The sequence below is a fragment of the Lepisma saccharinum genome, chromosome 4 (assembly GCF_977018435.1).
Source record: "Lepisma saccharinum chromosome 4, izLepSacc3.1, whole genome shotgun sequence".
NCBI lineage: Eukaryota > Metazoa > Arthropoda > Insecta > Zygentoma > Lepismatidae > Lepisma > Lepisma saccharinum.
Window position 1 is genome coordinate 73,348,649 of NC_139232.1, and position 15,945 is coordinate 73,364,593.

Here is a 15,945-nt window from a genome sequence, read left to right on the forward strand (position 1 = left end):
AACTGTAGGTTCAGTATCAAATAACCTATCTGTGCATAAAGTGGACTCAAACAAAATCTCAAACAATCCCAACAGTAGTTGGATTTGATGAAGTGTTTGTATTGCAAGCAATGATTGTGTAGGGCATTCTTCTCCCCTCCACTTACATACAATATTTCACTCGTGTGTTGAAAAATTCAGCTATAGCCTTTGAAATTTTTGGAATAGTCATGTACCAAAGCTCTGTTTGGTTTTGGTAAGATATTGAGTACTAACAGTGCATGAAAATTCCTCACAAAACTAGGAAAATCAGCTACTGAAATTAAAAATTTGTTTGGGGGAAGTGTGTTTGTGTCATACTTAAGTTTTTGAATGGTTCAAGAAATTTAAAGATAAGAGGCAAGACATTAGAGATGCTCCATGCCCTGGTCACCATTGCACTTTTTTAATGTTATCGGCACTTCTCAAAGTGGCTCAACCGCCAAGGGTCCCGGGTTCGAATCCCGGTCGGGCTTGGTTGTTTGTGAATGTCCATTCATCAATTTCATCATTTCATCACTCATCCCCATCTTCGCAAATTAGCCAAGAGGCACAAAACGCGAAGTAAAATAAACTAAATCAATCAATCAATCAATCAAAGTGGCTCAAATTATTATTGTTGGTCTCTTGAGCATTTGCGCAATTACTGAATTAGGAAACATGGATAAAGGAAGTGTTAGGCAGGTTTTACCTAAGGATCTTGGGATGAAAAAATTGTGTGAAGGTGGTGCCATAACTCCTTACTCCTGAGCAAAAAGAACAATGAATGTTCATGTCTGTTCTAACATTCTTGCAAACTTTGAAAGCAACCCAAACTTCCAAGAAAATGTCATAATTTGTGACTAAACTGGAGTTTTGCAGTATTACCCTGAAACTAGGTGACAATCCATGCACTGGAAAATTCCCAATTTCCCTTGTAAAATAAGTATGGATGAGCAAGTCGAAATTCAAATCTAAATTAGCACACAGTGATTATATGTTTGTATGTTAAAACACTTTGTTCATGTATACAGGAGCCATGTAAGGAATGACCAATCATAATCAGCCCACAAACTCAGAAAATTGTTCACATGAATTCATAAAGGCTGGAAATTTGGAATCTTAGTTTCTCAATCTGAAGTGCTGGTATCTAACAAACCTGTAATAAGCAATTAATTTGTATCTGCTGCATAATCATCTGATGGAAATTTCTACTGTTTTCAAATGTCTTCTAGTGTGTTCATGAAATGTACTGATACCCAATTGCAGATCTGCTGTATAGCTACTGTACATAGTAGGGCTACTGTATTGGAAAAACAATGTGAATATAATAATGCATAATACTTGCTACAATATATTATATAATCATTTATTGACTCCAAGAATAGACGGATTAATGCTTGACACCATATTTACAGTGATTTTGAAGTGCATTGGAAAAATAGTACATGAACTGAATTTCTACCGTTTTTCTAATGAATACTACTGAAGATTAATGAAAAATTTACTATAACTCATTTATTATTATTATTATTAAGAAATAACTTAACATTAAAGCAGCTAGTAGTTTGAATATATGATCATATCAGTTGATTTGTTTTTTCAGCATGGAATTTCCATGGTTTTTATTATATCTGTGTAATGCAACTGCAGAAAGGAGCAATCTTTTGAGCAACATAGTCAACAGTGTATACTTGTTTTGGTTTTTTAAGCATTGAGGGTCAAGTCTTTGTTTAACCTAATAGTTTGCTGTTTTCGTGTGAATATACAGGAAGAACAATGTCAATTTTCTACAGTTGTATTTTTACACACTTAAAAACGTGTTCAATACATTTGATTTTTTGTTGTGTGAAAGTATTCCTAAACTGCAAATTCCATATATGCTTTACCATGCATTTATTTTAGTTGTTTCATATGATTTTTCCATTGCATTTTCAGTTGTAGAGATAAGAAGTTTTTCATTACTGATAATAGTACTGTTTTCATAGAGCAATGTACTGAACACATTAGTTGTACAATTATGTCAATGAAAACATTAGCAGTACAGTTCAGCTACTGAAAACAGTAGACACAGTTGGGCTACTAAAAACAGTAGAAAACATTAGCAGTAGAGTTCATCAACTGAAAACAGTAGGTCTCTTGATCTACTGAAAACAGTAGACAGAATTTCCAGTAGGGGTAATATACCTCTAGGTAAATTGTCAAACAAATCTAAAAGGAATTACAAGAAATAGAATAGTCATATCCAAGTATCATTTGCATAAGAGTGGAGGTTTTGAATACTATACACAATAATGCTCTTGTGAGGAAGTGTATTATGTACATCCACTGAACTTAGTAGTTCTGCAATTTCCTTCTTTGTAGAGTATTTTTCCTTGGATGAAACTGTTGTATAAGGAAAGGAAGTTGTTGTACAGGAACATAAAACTGAACTGAAATTACCTTTTCCAACACTGTTTGCGCGCTCCATTTGAAGAAACTAAATGCAACTAAGTGATTTGCGATGTAATTTGATAACTGATTGTATATTAGTGTTACCTAGAAAATCTTAGATGGATAATTAGTAGAGGCAAGCATATTTCATTTTTGATGAAAACACGAAATGTGAAATAACACATTGAATGTTAATTTTTCATGTTTCTGAAAGGTGTGAGGTGCATTTTTCTACCCTGTTTTGTCACGAAATGATGCGAAATGAACTGCAAAATGCGAGATAAGCTCTTAAATACGAAATTTAGAGTTTATTTACTGATGTGACACTTTCTGAATATTGAATTATCCTATGAGTTATGCAATTCACGGAAAATTAATTCTGCTGTAAATATTTGAGAAGCAAAAATTGACCCCTTTATACAGGAATAAACTTAATACTCTGGTAACTACATAAATGTGCTATTAGAATAGATATGTTTATTTTCTGTATTAAGTGCAGTTTTTAAATCAAATTTAGAATTATATTCACAATTTTAAAACCAAAATGTAATTTTATATACTGCTTTTGATCCTATTTTTCACCGCTATAACACTGAAATTTTATTTTTATTTACCGCTTTTGAACCTGAAATGGACTTCGTTTTTGTACTAAAATTTTGCTTTTTTATTTACCAAAAATATGTGCCTCTACTAATTAGCAATACATATTATTGATGATTTTATTTATTTATTTATTATTTGTCGCTTGTCCCATGTAATGTAGTATGTGTTATTTCAAACTTCTTTTGAATTTTAATTGTGGGTTTTCAGTTTACTTGGAGCGATGTTTCCATTACCTCGTGTCTTGTATGCTATGGCAAATGATGGCATTTTGTTTCGTTTCCTGGCCAGGGTTCATCCAAGAACTCAAACACCTCTCATAGCAACCATTCTGTCGGGAATTTTAGCAGGTAAAGTCATATAAAAATTCATTCTTTTTTGTACCGGCATATGCATTTAGACAGTGGGGATGTTGTCACGACCTTGTAGGGTTTGGCCAACATGAAATTTTAGCTGATAATGATAAAGTAACAATGTGGAATTTACTGATAACCAATATTCTAGTGATCCAGTATAAAATTGCGCATGTTCTTGAAAAACATGAAGAGTTCTTCACCTTCTTAATTTAAGTATGTAACTAGGTGACTGCAATAAATTTTGCTTTGGAAAGAAACTGTATTTAGGCATTTACTTTAGAAAATTAGGGTTTATGTATTATACATTTATTTTCACAGTAGCACTAATAATACAGGAGAAATATGCCATTAGTTACAAATTTGTAGATATTGAATCAGTAAAATTATCTGATAATAAACTGATATCAGCAGATACAGATAAGAGTACTGATTTCTTTGCCCCAAGATTAGAGTACTGATTTATCTATTTTAAGTCCTTGTATTTTTCTATTATATTTAGAAATATTATAGTACTTTTTAAAAAAATACTAAATGTTTATGGATTACTGAATAAGATTGAATTTTTTTCACTTTATGCTTCATGGATCAAGACTTATATAAAGTAAGCTTTGAACCAGTAGCGTACGCAGGATTTTATCAAGGAAGGGGTTATTTCTAAAACTTTCTCCAAATTCACAATGTCATTGTTTCATTATACTTTAATTAAATAATAATACTTATAATTAATTAATTAGCTGAATTACTACTAATAATACTACTAATACCAGTACTACTATTAAGTAGTAAAGATCTACATAAATATAGTATTTATGAAAGCAATAGAACAAAATTACTTTCTAGTCATTTGATTTTTATCAAATTCTGGGAGCATTTTTTTTGTTTGTTTCTTTGTTATGAAATAATTGCCTGGTCAATGAGGTGAGACATTTTAAGTGTGAAGAAGATCCATAAAAACAAGAAAATATATTAAAATAAATTTAAATAATCAAAGTATGGAACTCATCCAAGGAGCTGAGGTGGTCTGGTCAGTAGAGCGTCTGACAACCATGCGGGAGATTTGGGTTTGATTCCCGAAATTGGTTGGAATTTTTCCAGCTTCTTCCCCATATAAATGTCCCCGATAATTCACATCTGGATTGTCTCGCTGTTCTTACCAACAAAACATTTTGCAATAGTTAAGCTTATTGTTGTTTGAATTGTCTAGTCAACAAGGTGAGACATTTTAAACAGACATTCAAACGTGTTGCGGTAAACAAGGGAAGGTGGACTGGTGACTATTCTTGTCCACCTAGCCTTTGTCTATATATTAGCCACTTACAACGAACCAATAACTTTCTTTAGTTAATTCTCATTGTTCACACACAAAAAAAATACATGTTCATTGAACACTGGCATACGTAGAAGGGTGGCTGATGATGTTACAGCCCCTACCAAAATTTTGAGAAAATCAGAATTTTCAAATAAGAATCTGTTAAGAACTTTAAAAAATCAAAATGTGTAAATGCGAAACCTCTTTTCAAGTGAGTCAGATTACCATTTTTGTCTTTGAATATAATTTTAATAGACTGAAAAGCTCCAAAAATACTAAATAATTAATTATGCATCCTGCTCTCCAAAACTAAGCCATGTGCTATCCACATTTACTATTCCAGTCCCTCCCGAATGAAAATCCTGCGTACGTTAGTGTATAGAACATTGTTGCAACTGAGATACAAAACAACTTTTTTCTTTTAAATCATAGTTGCCCTCATATTTTATTTTCAATATTTCATGTTTATTTTCGAGGCATCACTCTGAAAGACGCATGTGTTTGGAATGCTGTGCTATTCTCCATGCTGCATGGAAATAATAATTCAATTATTATTATTATTACTATTATTAGTACTAGTGGTATTGGTAATAGTATTGTCCCAGATCTTTGACTGTAATAAATTGGCAATTTAAAATTTTTTCCACAGAATTTTTCATAACATTTCACAAGCTCAAAGGGGGGGGGTTAAACCCCGTAAACCCCTCCTTGCGTACGCCACTGCTTTGAACACATATTTTGTCACCTGATTTTCTTAATGTGATTTTCTCTAGAAGCTGTGTTGCTTAACCCCCTCTCACACAAGGCAATCATTCGCCACAACCGAGATGCCTCAAACAGTTGTCCACACAGCCAATTCCAAGCAGACACTTGTTGCAACTAGCTTCATATAACCCAGTCATGGAAATAGCTTCCAATGTTGCTACAATTTGAACATTATACTTGCTAAAATTCCACACAAAAGCTCCCGAATGATGCTAAGGTAAATATGCATTCAAAAATGTAAATAATGGCAACATATAAGAAATATGCAAGACATCAAAAAACTAGTTTTTAACCCTACCTCTGTAGTTGGAGGGGGTGGGTGGGTGGGGAGGGGCTAACCCTGCATAAACAAAGAAAAGAATCACAATCTTACACAATTGTTTGTATGTGATTTTTTCCTTGTGACAATTCTACAACTGGCATTCAATTATTTTGACAATTCTAATGCTAAGAAGAATGAAACCTACACATAATGGAGGGAATGTGTAGACACTCGAGCATTCATACAATCTAGCATGCATCTAGAAATATAGTTTGGGTGCTCTTGCACTGTTAAAAAATGTTGGTCCCATGAGGTCCTGACCACATTTCTGTCAAGATATGCATTAAGGAAAATACAAGTTCTCCAGAGTAATAAAAGGGTTGATGGTGCCAAATGACTAAGTGAAATTCAACTCTGTCAGTTTACACCCTTAAAAATTGCACTATTTGCCAATGTGTTAAGAAAGAAAAAGAAACTCTAAATTAATGCTCCTTGGAAATTTCCTAACCCTGAACGTTGCACAAAATGCAGCTGTAGAAAGAACTGCATACAGAGAATTGATGAATTGCAACAAGACACTTCTTACATATTTTAAAAGTAATTTTATTCTTGTATGAGTGCAAATGAAGTTGCATTTATAAAAATAATTTGTTTTAAAATTCACCATTATTACTTGAATCATCTAACAACAATTGTTAAGGTGGCATCTCTTGAACTTGTTGTTCCAGTAAATAAAGGTGGCCATTGTAAATCTTGTTAGCTTCTTTAATGTTAGTTTCATTTGGCATGAAACCTAGGAACATTTTAACTAGGTAAAACGTAAAACTATCTAAGATTGTTATCAGAGTTTTAACAAAAATAATGATAGAAATTGTCCTCCTCTGTGGCTGTGTGGTCTAATGCACTGTGCTTTGGGCTCCAACTGCGGGATAGCATGGGTTCGAGTCTGCCTGGGTTCAGTTTCTGGGTTCTCAGCCTGTGTATAGGACTGGTGGCAACCCACCATCGTGAGGAAAATTGGGAGCTACGAGTGAGTAGCATAATCCGGTCTCAAAAATTTCCTATCACAACTGAGGGTTCGACGTGCTGACCCCACGTCACCCCATTACTGGTTGAAGATCTCCACACCTCTAGGTAGGAATGTGGTAGGGAGACTGCCAGTTGGGAGATCTGCCTAGGCCCTTCAAGGGCTGTCGAGCCACAGGTTATTTTATTATTTTACTGATAGAAATTATGTTACATACTTTGGATATGTTTTAGTGGCATTTTTATTTAGTATAATGTAAATTGCAAATGATAATAATTTAATCTTGCTTTACTTTCAGGTTTTATGGCAATGATTTTTAATCTTGACCAGCTCATAGACATGATGTCAATAGGCACACTTTTGGCATACACTATTGTTGCAGTTTGTGTTCTCATTCTGAGGTTTGTAATAAATTTGTCTTACTGTGCAATTCTGACAGTATTGTCACGTGTGATTGAGTATATTTCATCATATGTTTTTTACCCTACAGATTAAAATCTATTCCCATTATTTTTTTAAACACAACACTAGTGAATTTATGGTAGGTGTGGTAAATGAGGGTTCAATATTGTATAGGCCATATTATGTTTTTCTGTGTTGCCAGATTAATTTCGAAGGACCACTCATTCATTAATAAAGGTTACATCTTCTGGGACAGAGATGGCAGTGTGTCACTGCTTTGTTAGTTCCCAGCTGGTGGTAGTTCCAATTTTTCCATCTGGTGGTGCTAATAGGTGCAATCTTGGCTTGAGTTGTTTGCTGGAAGTTGTTATGATTTAGGAAAGTTTAATACAACCCACGTAACTACAACCGTTGGGCCAACTGCAGTTTTTATGTGGGAAAGGTTGATTTTACATTGGTTGACAAATTGATGTTGGTCTTACCTTGGGTAAATGGTTGAAAATCAACATCAATTTTAAAACATATTTAGGCATGTTTCTACATGTTTCTTTCATGTAATTAACACTTTCCTATATTGAGTCACCTCTGCTAAAAATAGAAGAACCATAATTCATTTTTGTTAATCTACAGATAGCAGACATTTTGAAACTCACTCATATAATTTAAAATCTATAATTTATTATTAATTATTCTATTCTTGCCTACTTTGCAAATGAGTAAAAGCAGTGTTGCGGCAAGTGTTTTTTAGCTCTCCCTTAAAAGATTTGCAAGGTTCGATTCATTTGATGTGGTTAAGAAGTTAATTACACAAGTGGATCCCCATGTACTTTGATCCTTTCTCATATAAAACTGTATTATCCTTGGGTGTGGGTACATATAAGCATTCCTGCATATTGCAACAAGCCACGGAAGTCCATAGAGATGTGTGGAGGCATGGGTTCCACACATTCAAAATCTGGGTCATTGTGGAGGTAATGTGATTAACACCCACTCTGGCCCCTATAGTGGAACCACAAAAAAAAAAAAACCTGAGCAGAACCGCATTGCGCTGGCGGGTGTGGGAAAGGGCAGGCAGAAGCAGCCTTCAGTGCGGCCCATGTCAGTGTTGCCAGGCCTATTGATTTCTCGGGAGAATTGCTTTACAAACTATTCTATGGAACCTCCAACGGCCTGCTCAAAAATACGTTTCCTGAGCATCTTACTTGAACATGGAGGGGAGAGATAGAGTGGAACTCCACTCAGCCATGAAAAGTGCTGTTTGAACTGTGAAATTATGCCAAACATCTACTCAATTGTGCTACGACATAATTATTATTATTTTATTACTATTACCATATTACTATTTTTAGATGGTTGTATTTTATTCCACCCCAAAATCTATATCTATTTTAGTTATTTTACGTCGCTTTTGTGCCTCTACGGGTAATATGTGTGTGTGTGTGTGTATTTCTAGCAGATAGGGAGGATAGGTAGCACTCTAGCATAAGCGTTGTTTATCTTCAATTATTGAGGAAGACATGCTGAATAATTCACCAATATATTTCACATACATAATGCATTTTCTCATTATGGTGCAGCGCAGGACGTGTGCCCACCAATAACGATACCTGTACACCGAACACCAGCTGAAGGCAAATTGATTTATTTGTTAGCATCTGACTTGAAAGATTGTGGAAAATCACGACAACGAAAGGCGGCACGTTAGCTTCATTTGTGAACACAACTTTCTACGATTTCCTGTCATAAATATTCTTTGCGAAAATATAGGCATCGCAAACCCCTTGTGTCGGTGCTGAGAACGGGCAAAGTTGCGGAAGATATTAAAGACGTTGGTTGGTTCCATCGGATGGTTTACTTTCTTTTGTTTAAAACATGTCCACTCCTGAAATGGAGATGTTTGATTTATTTTCGCCAAACACAGGGTGCTAGGTTTAGCACCATTGTTACAAAAGTATCTGTAAGGTTTACACCGTAAACAGCATGCGCCACCCCAGCAGAGGGCTCTTATTGTGTCCCTCCCCTTCTGGAAAATGAATGTTGACATAAAAGTACTATTATTTCAGACATATTAGTTGATTTCAGTCACAGTAATTTACATCTATTATTATAATAGGGATGTACGAACGTGATAATTTCAAACTCAAGTGATGTTTTCTGAGAGGGCAACGCTATTACGGGGTAATATGCCTCGTTTACCCGCCTGATAAAAATACACTGTTTCCCTCTTGCTGGAAAAAATCTGCGGAGGTCCCTTTGCCTCCCAGTGCACACGCCAATGCTGTCCCTTCCACCCCCCTTTTTGAGAACGTCATTCATCCGCTACTATTAGATCATCGGATTTTGTAGCAGATTTTCTGGTTTCTGAAGGAACAATCTCCCGATTTTTTTCAAGTCTGACCTGGCAACACTGCTTCGATCACCGATAATGGCAGGGAAGATGCGCGAATGCTTATCACCGAAGTTTTTTTCCCTTGTGGTCGAACTATAGATATCTATTGCATTGGAGGCTGAGTGAACCACAGAGACACATTAAGCAGGAACATGGTCTCAAAAATTCCCACCTGAGATCACCTACCCTGTGAATCCATGGATCTTCTGCATGTCAGTCAAATGCTTATAATAAGTTGACGACAATGGCAACCTCCCCCTCTCTTTTTTACATAAATTTATACAACTTAACAATTGTCACTGCTTAAAATCTTTACATAGTAAGCACAGCTTCAACCTTAAGTTTATGCCTCCTTGCAAAATTTCAACTTCTTTATGTATACTTCCAAAGCTTAAAAATCCTTCTCTTGACTTTCTTTCACAAATTTCTCTATGCATTTTACTGTTTCTTAAACCATTTTTATGCGAGTATCATAAGAGCTGCAGTGGTCTAGTCAGTAGGGTGTCTGACTTCCAAGTGGGAGACCCAGGCTCAATTCTTTGGGTGTGTGATCTAAGGTCAGATTTTTTTCTGGTCTTGTCCCCGAATAAAGCGACTCTGGGGATCACCCAGCCTCAAATCAATGGGTACCTGAGGGCAACCCTGGGGGGGAGGTAAAGGCAATCAGAGCATGGTGCTGATCACATCACCTCCAAAATGGCCAAGATCGAGTATGTGTGGGGGTGACATGGTGTTATATACACAGGGAACTTTACCTTCATATGAGACAGAATGAATGATATTATTTAAAGCTACTTCTAGTAGATTTTACTCCTTTTATTCTGTGACCACTATACTGTATATTATTCATGAATTAAAATATATATTAAATATAAGGAGTAAAGGGAAATAATTCATATTTGATATATGTATAGGGTCTACCAATTTGAACGTCAGAACTTTGAAAGATTGTTATGGCAACACTGACTGGAATGGGGAGATGGAACTGTGACATCTGTGTGCAGTAGTCTGTGGCAAGTTATCATGGAGAGATACACAATGCAACAACGCATAAAAATTATTCGAATTTATTATCAAAATTCGTGTTCAGTTCGACAAACATTTCGGGCATTGAGAGGAATTTCATCATCTTTTCCGATGAAGCACATTTTTTTCTTCATGGCTACGTTAACAAACAAAACCGTAGGATTTAGGCAGATGAAAATCCGCAAGTGATTCTGGACATACCCCATCATCCTTAGAAAGTGACTGTGTGGTGTGGTTTTTGGGCCAATGGCTTGATTGGGCCTTATTTTTTTGAGGACCTACATGGAAATCACTTGACTGTCAATGGGGAGCGATACAGGAATATGGTGGTGCAGTTTTTGTGGCCTAAACTGGCAAATCTTGGCATGAACAATGTGTTTTTCCAACAGGACGGTGGAACTTGCCACACAACTCGCCAAACAATGGAATTATTGTAGGAAAAGTTCCCCAGATGAGTTCTGTCCAGAAAGGGTGATGTGAACTGGCCACCAAAAGATCATGTGACCTAACCTCCCTGTATTATTTTCTATGGGGTTATATCAAATCTAAGGTCTACGAGACTAAGCCATGCACAGTTAGTGACCTGAAACGGAACTTCGAATGAACCATTGAGGCTATACCGCTCAATATGTGTGCTGACGTGCTGGAAAATTGGACATTCAGAATCCATTCCACCTACCAAAGCAGAGGATGATATTTGAATGACATATTGTTCAAAACATAATGCCATTGTTTGCTCTTCAAAATAAAAAAAATATATATGTCATTATCACTTGTGATTTTCATTCTATCTAATCTTAAAGATCTGACGTTCAAATTGGTATACCCTATATATAACAGTTTGGATGATTATTGTATAAGAGTCATTCCATGCAAAATCAACACAGCCCCCAACCTGACCACCTCCGATTTTCATGAAATTTGGAGAGTTGAAGCTATGCATGGAACTTGGTAACTATGAAAATTTTTAGTTTCGTTTGTCTTGTAATTATTAAATTATTCAAGGTCAAAGTTAGCAGAAATTGCCCTTTTTTGAGCCTGCTTAGCTATACTAAATGTGCTGTAATTCCGCCCCTATTTCACCTAGGCTCAAATAAAGCCTATTGTACAGAGAATTGAACAAGCTTTCCACTGATATATAACAAGCCTACCTTTGGATAAAAATATAATTTTATCATGTGACCTTGACTTTTGACCTTGAATATCTCAAAACACGTAATCACCAAAAATCGTGAAAAAAATATATTTGGTCCCTCATGCCATACTCTAAAACATATCAAAAAATCATTCTGGGACTGCAATGGGATCAGAAGATACAAAATAATATGTGTAACTATGTGACTGATGAAAGCCCTATTATATGAACTATGACGAGTCAAAAGTCCTTTAACACCCCCTACAAAATGTAAAGGAGTTATCCTGGTCATGAAAGAAATAGGTTAGGCACAGGGAGACCCCTAGCTGTGTGTGTCAAGTGCAATTACGGCACATTGTTGACCGCCATATTGAATTCAACGCAAAAATTTGAAAGGGGAGGGGGTGAAGTGATATACAAAGCAGGCTAGAACTTCACGGGAAATGAAACGGCGAAGATTTTTCCAAAGTATCCTTAACCAGCAAAAAGTTATTACTGTATGCTTGTGACCATTTTCTCCTTTTCGAGGTGTTAAAAACAAAGCATTAGAATGCTCCTAACGTGTTAGGAAGTCATCAAGATCACGCTAACATCTTGGGAGAGAAAGAAGTATACACACCATTGCATATGATTATAATCAGTGACATTCACCAAGTAGTTGAATAGTGAAGAATAGTGGGAAAAGGATCTCAAACAATTACGTGACACTTCCTTTGGAATGAAAAATTCTTCAGTGACTAAGTTAATTTTTATGTTCACGGTGAAGTTAATAAAAAGAATATTCAATACCTGTCATTTGATAATCTACAGTAGATAGATCCCAGCCGAGTGGTTGTTGTTGGTAAGCTGATGATGTGGTATAGTGTATGGAGAACGGGATTGGTTAGTCCATATTCAACAACGGAACCTTAAATGGTGAGGGATTCTTGGATTTGTTAAGTGAACAGATTTTTCATCCTTGCTTACGGGATATGGCACTTATCCAGAGTTTTGAAACAGGACAGTGTGTGACCACACTATATGGACATTGTGGCAATTTCTTCACGGAAAATTTTTAGGTAGATTGATGAGCTGACAGGGATATATTAAAAGGTCTGCACATTCCCCAGATTTAACATCTTAGGAGGACTTTTACCTTCAGAAACATTTGAAGAGAATGGTGCATGTACTAAAAGTCAGTGATATTGACCATCTGAGAGAAGGCATAGTTGCTGCTTGCGATGATGTTGCACTTGCTACATTGCCAAATGTTCTATGTGAGTGTGAGAGACATCAATGAGTGTGCTCACTATCCTTTGAAATTTTTGCGTTGAATTCAATATGACGGTCAACAATGTGCCCGACCTGCGCTGGACAAACACAGCTAGGGATCTCCCTGTGCCTAACCTATTTCTTTCATAACCAGGATAACTCCTTTACATTTTGTAGAGGCTGTTAAGGGACTTTTGACTCGTCATAGTTCATGTAATGAGGCTTTTATCAGTCACATAGTTACACATATTAATTTGTATCTTCTGATCCCATTGCAGTCCCAGAATGATTTTTTGATATGTTTTAGAGTATGGCATGAGGGACCAAATATATTTTTTTCACGATTTTTGGTGATTACGTGGTTTGAGATATTCAAGGTCAAAGGTCAAGGTCACGTGATAAAATTATATTTTTATCCAAAGGTAGGCTTGTTATATATCAGTGGAAAGCTTGTTCAATTCTCTGTACAATAGGCTTCATTTGAGCTTCCTAGGTGAAATAGGAGCGGAGTTACAGCACATTTAGTATAGCTAAGCGGGCTCAAAAAGGGCAATTTCTGCTAACTTTGACCTTGAATAATTTAACAATTACAAGATGCACGAAACTAAAAATTTTCATAGTTACTAAGTTCCATGCATAGTTTCAGATCCCCAAATTGCATGAAAATCGGAGATGGTCAGGTTGGAAATTGCATATATCTGTGTTGATTTGGCATGGAATGACTCATACATATTCTTCTTTTTAGGTATCAAGATGATGATAATGGAGAATATAATGGAACTGCTGGTTCAAAAGAAGATAGAGATGACAGTACATCATTTTCTAATGTTATAAAACAGATGTTAAATGTTGCAATGATAAAAACACCAACTAAACTGTCATCTTCAATTTCAAAGTGGGGAATTGTAATATTCAGTGAGTATTATCTAATTCATTTGTAAAGGTAAAGACTCTTATTAGTGAAAGTTTGATATGAGATAGAATCAAAACATTTCTCAGAATTAAAGTAGTGAAGTTAAAAGTGAAGAGGAAAAAATAATGAAGAGGCCGAGGGGCAGGGGGATATTTTCTAGGAGGGGGTTAGGAAAAATGAATATTTGTTTTTGCCAGAAAATAGTACCTAATGTAAAGAACATTATGAGGTAATTTTTAAATTGAAATACTTTCTTGATCATTTAGAAGAAAATACAAAAATGTTTCTCTGAAATTCGCAATGAAAATTATTATTTTTTATTTCAAACTGTGAAAAATGATAGAAGCAGTGGCACAAGAGGGTTGAAAAAAATAGTGAAACATTCTTAAGTTCATAGATGGTTACAAATACAAGGATTCCAAGTTCATTATATTAGTAATGAAATATCATGGTGTGCGAACAATTACATTTTCAAGGTAATAAGGTCTTAGATATATTTGTAAGGTGCATATGTATGTACAACTCATACTCATGTTGAAAAGTATGAGCTATAAATAAGACATCATTAAAGATATTCCTCTCATTTCTTGCTATTTTATTTACAGGTCTTTTTGTACTAGCCTTTTGTGCTTGTATAATTTTTGCCTCGGAGGAACTAACAAATGTAGAACCATGGGCAGTCATTATCACAACTATATTTGGTTTCATTTTATTGCTCATTTTACTTATTATTGGAAGACAGCCATCATCTAATAAAAAATTAACTTTTAAGGTAAGTGTAGTCAGATTATAAACAAAGTTTCTAAATTATGATTATCAATGGTTGCATCAGTCATATAGAGTAGCAGTATAAAATTGGTTGGAGGAAGGAGTGGATGTAAACAAGCATTCTACACAATCCTGGATTACTAGATTATGTGGCCCTATGTGTCTCCAGTATTATGTAGAGATACAGTGATAGAGATCAGTCTATCGCTGCAAGACTCACTAATTATCGGTGCACATTACAGACGTATTTTTTTTTCAATCTCTTAAGTAATACAATTATGAGAAAATTGATGGAATCATTGTAAATGCCATAAAATTCCTACAATGTAAACATTTTCCCTTTTTGCCACACAAGATAGGTAATTGTAAAAATCGACAGCACTTTGAGATACAAGGTTGTTTTCCAAAAACAGGCTGTACATTGTAGGAATTTCATTCTGATTGTTAATAAGTCCCTCACAATGGAAAATTTCTCCTGACTGTACAATTTGTTATGAATAATGAAGAAAAGTTGTGTTTACAATTTATTAATTTTTTGTCTCAGGTTCCACTTGTTCCAGTGGTTCCAGGTGTGAGCATTTTTATAAACCTGTACTTAATGCTTGAGTTGGATTCTCAAACATGGATTAGGTTTGGTGTGTGGATGTTTGTAGGTGAGTGCTTATTTTTGTGTACAGCAAACAACATAAATTATAAAAAAAGATATTACTTTGATATCTTTATATGAAATTACATATTTTATTCTTGGAGATATATAATAGATTTTTGAAGTATATATATTTACAAATTCCAGTTAAAAAAAAGTAAATCCTAATGTATTTGATTATATATTTACAATATCTTTTAGAAAATTGAGTCAAGGTTTCTATGCATTTTAACTCATTTACTAGGTTATCTTCCAGGGCCACCATTAGTGATGTGTGACACATGCCTGAACAGAACCTTGCACTATCAAAATATGTATATAATATTATTGAATCTTTCATTCACATTAATTTCTTGTGCAAATGTTATCACATCAGAAGAGAAGAAAGAAAAGAAAGGAAACCTATATTAACGCTAGAGCTCTATTTTTAATAAGCTTACATAATATAAGAAAAAAGGGAACCGTGGTTTCAAATGACTGCAGTAAAAAGATCTTTTGAGAAGAAAATTTCCAGGAACCCAGTTCAATTTCTTGTTTTTGGCCTCAACCTACTACCGATTTCCTGTCATAAATTATTGTTGGGAGAGGAACCAGACACCATGCTTCTTTGTGCAGAAGCTGACAGACATCAAAGTGGGCGTGATGCCTCCACATTAGTAAGGAAAG

The 15,945-nt window shown here is 35.1% G+C and overlaps 1 protein-coding gene across 1 annotated transcript in view; it reads left to right on the top strand.

Annotated features, from left to right (window-relative positions):
• Positions 1-15,945, top strand: part of slif (cationic amino acid transporter slimfast) — a 125,208-nt gene that overhangs the window by 104,918 nt on the left and 4,345 nt on the right. The window contains exons 9-13 of the mRNA XM_083120742.1: positions 3,241-3,380; positions 7,048-7,150; positions 13,698-13,867; positions 14,471-14,637; positions 15,178-15,286. Coding sequence (XP_082976868.1) covers positions 3,241-3,380; positions 7,048-7,150; positions 13,698-13,867; positions 14,471-14,637; positions 15,178-15,286 — 689 coding nt within the window. The remainder of the gene's footprint in view (positions 1-3,240; positions 3,381-7,047; positions 7,151-13,697; positions 13,868-14,470; positions 14,638-15,177; positions 15,287-15,945) is intronic.